Below are 5,470 nucleotides of genomic sequence, written 5' to 3'. Positions count from 1 at the left end.
TGTTTGTGTCGCTGTTTGGTAAAAGCACATTATTATATTTATCTATTACTTCTTAATTAAACTTTGATCATAGCCACAAATTGACGGTTTAAATACTTCCAAATCTCCCTCAAAAAAGTTTTAATCATCTTGACGCTGACTGTACGCTACAACAGAACACTAGGTACCTCCACGGCGATATTTAAAACCCCAGCAGTACATGTGATAAATAGGACAGGAGAACTGGGTGAGCTTAAAGTAAGCTTTATTTCACTAAGAACAACGCGGAGAAGCGAGTCCACGTGTTCTACATTTCATACATAGGATAAAAACTAAAGGGAAATAATAACAACAGAACACTAGGTACCTCCACGGCGATATTTAAAACGCCAGGTGTATCAGAAATTTCGTGAAAATAGTGACTAATTCCACCCCATCTTTCCAAACTTATAACTCCTCGAAAAATGTAATTCAAGCCCTATTTTTTTTTTTCAATTAAAGAAGCAAGGACCAAGGTTTCATTTAAAAAAAAACAAAAAAAACAATGTGTTTTTTTTTTAAAAAAAAGGTTTTAAACTTCGGACTTTACAGGTAAATTTCTTAAAAACGGGTTTTTTTTTTGTTTTAAATTTGAATATATTATTTATTGACCTTTTCTCTTCAATTTGTGATATATAAAACTATTAAACATAAATTAATTATTTACTTTTTAATAGACATTTCAAAATGAGAGGCGTGAATTATTCGACCCCCTGTCTTTCCAAGCTTATAACTCCTCGAAAAATGTAATTCAAGCCCTAATTTTTTTTTTCAATTAAAGAAGCAAGGACCAAGGTTTCATTTAAAAAAAAAACAAAGGGGAGAGTTTTCGTGCACTCGTGGCAGGGGGTCCGAATCGGGCTGCTGAGGTACGTCCTGTAACTGTTGGTTCTCCGGCACAGGATCTATTTCTGCCTCTAGAATGCTCGATCTATCACCCAATGGAGACAAGTGGCGTAGGGACACTGTCGTCTCCCGTCCGTTATTGAAACGGATATGAGCATAGCTAAGATTGACTTCAAGTAGGTCTACAGGCTCGACTAGGGGCTCGTATTTGCTCCCGTGTACATGTCGCTTTAAAAGAACAGATTTAGCATTTGTTAGCCAGGTGGGCATAGAATTCCCAGTGGCTGATTTCCTTTGGAAATTAAAGAGACGTTCGTGAGGAGTGCTGTTCGTAGAGGTGGAAAGCAATGAGCGGATGCTGTGGAGGGCTACATCTAGCACACTTTCCCAATTTGTAACATGGAGATTTCTTGAGCGTAGAGCTAGACTCACTGTTTGCCAGATAATACCGTTATATCTTTCCACTTGTCCATTACCTTGAGGATTGAAGGCAGTTGTTCTGCTAGTAGCAATGCCACGAGAAAGTAAGAATTCTCTTAGTTCGTCTGACATGAAGGCTGTTCCACGATCAGAATGTACAAAGGAAGGATTTCCAAACATGGAGAATAAGCTAATTAGGTGTTTTCGGACAGTAGCAGCTGAGATGTCGGCACAGGGGAAAGCGAAAGGGAAACAAGAGTATTCGTCAACCACTGTCAGAAGGTACCGGTTGCGAGAATTTGAGGGTAACGGCCCCTTGAAGTCCACACTTATTCTTTCGAATGGTTGACTTGCTTTAATGAGAATCTGAGGTGCCAACTTAAAGAACCTAGGTTTTACTTCAGAACATACCCGGCAAGTCTTCGAAACAGCTCTCACCTCCTCCACAGAGTACGGCAGATTTTTGGTTTTGATGAAATGTAGCATCTTGGTTACCCCCGGATGGCATAATTCTGTGTGTAATGAGTGTAATTTGTCAACGGAGGTGGCGGAAGAACAAATTCGAGACAGAGTGTCTGCAGTAACATTTTGTTTCCCTGGTCGATAGGCAATATCATAGCTAAAACAGGCAAGTTCTAACTTCCATCTTGTTATCTTTTCATTTTTTATTTTGCTCTTTCCTTTAGGGTCGAACATAAAAGAGACAGACTTTTGGTCAGTGGTTAGCTTAAAATGCTTCCTGAGCAGTAAATGTCGCCATTTTCGGATCGCCTCCACAATTGCATAGGCCTCCTTTTCCACTGAGGAGTGCTTTTGCTCGGCGGAGGTTAATGTTCTGGAAAAGAAGGCCACTGGCCGAGAGTTCTGGGTCAGAGAGGCAGCGATGGCATGTTCCGAGGCATCAGTTTCAACCTCAAGGGGAAGAGAGGAGTCTATGGCTACTAGAGAGGATTTAGCAATATCTTTCTTTAGGTCCCTAAAGGCGTCGGTTTGTTCCTTAGAGAGAGGAAAGTTTGTAATCTTAGTTAGGGGATGTAGTTTCTCAGAGAAGTTAAATATCCACTTTGAATAGTGGGAGAACATTCCCATAGCTCGTCGAAGAGAAGGAGAATCCTGAGGGACAGGCAAGTCCATCAACCCTTTAAGCCTGTCAGTGTCTGGTTTTACCGAACCTTTGCTTATTGTATAGCCGAGCAAGTCTACTGAAACAAGAGAATAGTGACACTTGCTTTCATTCAGTGTCAGTCCATATTTCTCTACAGCCTTCATAAAACATGTTAAATTAGCATCATGATCTGCCTGATTTTCTCCACAAACTGTAACATTGTCGATGTAGGTGAAGGTTCCTCGGAGGTCTTCTCGTTTGATGATATCGTCGATTACTCTTTGGAAGCTAGCTACTCCATTGGTTACTCCAAACGGAATTCGCCGAAACTGGTACAGGGATCCAGAAGCTTCGAAGGTTGTGTATTTTTGTTCTTCCGGCTTGATTGCAACTTGATGATAAGCACTAGTTAGATCAAGAGTGCTAAACACTTGATAAGTGGCAATCTCATTTACCATGTCCTTCATTCGAGGAAGAGGATAAGCATCTAGGAGAGTGAAACGGTTTATCGTTTGAGAGTAATCCACAACAAGTCTCTTCTTGTGATTCTCAGGAGTCACTACGAGCGTTTGGGCTCGCCATGGAGATTGAGAGGGCTCTATAATACCTTCCTTTAGCATGCAGGTTATTTCCGATTTAATAAATTTGGCATCTGGTAGGGTATGTCTCCTGGATTTAACCGCAATTGGGCGACAGTCTGGGGTTAAGTTTGTAAAGAGAGGCGGGTAAGGGACATTTTTAATGGCGGTAAGCCCACAAACAGTGAGAGGGGGAAGGGGTCCTCCGAAAGGTATTTCTACCGACGAGTGTTGGTTCAGAAATGTATGTCTGAGAAGTACATCACTGCACAGGTTGGCCATAATTGATAACTTAACATTATCGTACTCCCTTCCATTCAGACCCAGAGATACAACACAATGACCAAGAGTAGAGGACGAATGAGAACTGCTAGCCATCAAAATCTTCTCGGAACTTGGCAGGACCGTTAACCCGAGTACCTTAACTTTGTCAGGATGGATAAAATTTTCTGAGCTCCCAGTATCGATGAGTATCCTCATGGGTTCACCTTTGATTTTTCCCCATAAGGACGAACGAGAGAGACTCTCCGAAAAGTTAAGAGAAGGAACTGACGAAGCAAGAAGAGACTCGCCGTAGTTTATAGCAGCAGCAGCAGCAGCCGTTGGCAATCTGCAGACACGAGCGAAATGCCCTTTCTTCTTACAGTTTTTGCAAAAAGAATTTCTGGCAGTGCACCTCGCCCGGTCATGCCTTGGGTTTCCACAGAAGAAGCATTTCTGTCCTGAGAGTGACGCTACTGTGGGTTGCTCCTCGCATCTAGACTGGTTGTTGTCTTCTTCCGTTCCGACTGCAGATATCGACGCAGTCAAGGAGTCCGACTGAGCGTACGATGACAACTGTTTTTGAGCTGTCTCGAGCATGAGAGCCTGGTCGAACGCAGTATGCAGGTCGAGTTTCTTGTTCTCCAGGAGCCTCTGTCTGATGTGGGATGACTCGATTCCGTTTATGAATGTATCCCTGATGTATTCATCCCTCGCTTGTATCGCAGACACAGCCTGAAAGCCACACTCCTTAGCAAGTTCTTTTAAGGACTGTAAATACTGGTCCACGCTTTCGTTTCTTTGTTGACGACGAGTTGCCAGTAAATGACGACAGAAGATGCTGTTTTTAGGTTGAACAAAAACCTCTTCTAGGGTGTTCATAGCTGTCTGGTAGTCATTAACGTGAGAAATGTGTTTATAAATCGCTGGAGACACCAGGTTGATTAATAAATTGAGTTTTAACTCGTCTGTCAGTTGCGGACCACTAACCGCCTCGATAAATATAACAAACGACCTCTTCCAGTGTCGCCATATATTGGCTGTGTCCGCCTTTGTGGGTTCCAAATCAAGGCGTTCGGGTTTCAGGTACTTCTCCATAGTTCTTTAGTGAAATAAATTGTGATAAATAGGACAGGAGAACTGAGTGAGCTTAAAGTAAGCTTTATTTCACTAAGAACAACGCGGAGAAGCGAGTCCACGTGTTCGACATTTCATACATAGGTAAAAACTAAAGGGAAGTAATTCGCTTCCGGTAAGGGAAGTAATTCGCTTCCGGAAGGCATAGAAGAGAGTTCTTCTTTTGTCAGCACAAGTGACATCATCATTTCGTGTGTTTGTGTTGATTTCTATGGATAAGCGTTCGCATTATAATTATTAATGGAGTAACGTTTTTTTGTTTTGTTTTTTTTTTTTTTGCTATGGGTAAAAAAATAATATAAAATTTACCTGGTGTAAAACAAATAAATATTTATTGACGAACTACACAGACTAGAGATAATAAAATAAAATGAATTTTAACGTCTTCTGTTGACACATGTATTTAAAAATAATGTTCTTTACAAGCCTCCGTACATTTTTGAAAAAAAAAAGCGCCAAACATGACCACCCTCTATCAATTTAAATAATAAAATCAAAACAATTTTTTTAAGGTTGATTTTGGATTTACAATTTTTATTATCTCGATAGTCTTACATCTTTTATATGAATATATATTTTTTTATTATTGGAAAACTGTTATTAAAAAAATCCATTTAAACTTCATATCACGTAATATTTGAGTTTAATATCATTTAAAGCTTTTTAAACATAATTATTTTTTAGAATGTTTTGTTGTTGTTGTTGTAATTCGAATAATTATATTACTGAGAAAAAAAATTATCCAGAAAGTGTTGGGTTTTTTGTTTGTTGTTTTTTTAACATAATATTGAATTTATGTCCAATTTTATTTACAACTTATATATATATATATATATATATATATATATATATATATATATATATATATACATACATATATATATATATATATATATATATATATATATATATATATATATATATATATATAAATTACCATTTTTTAATTATTTGATCTTTTCAGCTTTAAAAAATGTTGAAACTTATCAACCCACATTTATTTAGCTTAGTTTTCGGACCATGAAATATCGGAGGGTAGAACACCTAAAAAACATATATTTCCGCTAAACGAAACCTACCTTTAATATTTAAGTTTATTTAATAA

At 38.6% G+C, this 5,470-nt stretch overlaps 1 protein-coding gene across 1 annotated transcript; it reads right to left on the bottom strand.

The window, feature by feature from the left end:
• Positions 1–2,852: 2,852 nt before the first annotated feature.
• On the bottom strand, positions 2,853–4,326 carry LOC145282579 (uncharacterized). The gene is made up of 2 exons (XM_080132253.1): positions 3,229–4,326; positions 2,853–2,876 (listed from the first exon to the last, which is right to left on the bottom strand). The coding sequence occupies exons 1-2, from the start codon at positions 4,324–4,326 to the stop codon at positions 2,853–2,855; spliced, it is 1,122 nt and encodes a 373-aa protein (XP_079988379.1).
• Between the last annotated feature and the right edge of the window lie 1,144 nt (positions 4,327–5,470).

This window comes from Euprymna scolopes, chromosome 1, assembly GCF_053919585.1.
Source record: "Euprymna scolopes isolate OS-2025 chromosome 1, ASM5391958v1, whole genome shotgun sequence".
Lineage (NCBI taxonomy): Eukaryota > Metazoa > Mollusca > Cephalopoda > Sepiida > Sepiolidae > Euprymna > Euprymna scolopes.
This window is presented reverse-complemented; position numbering and strand designations above follow the sequence as displayed.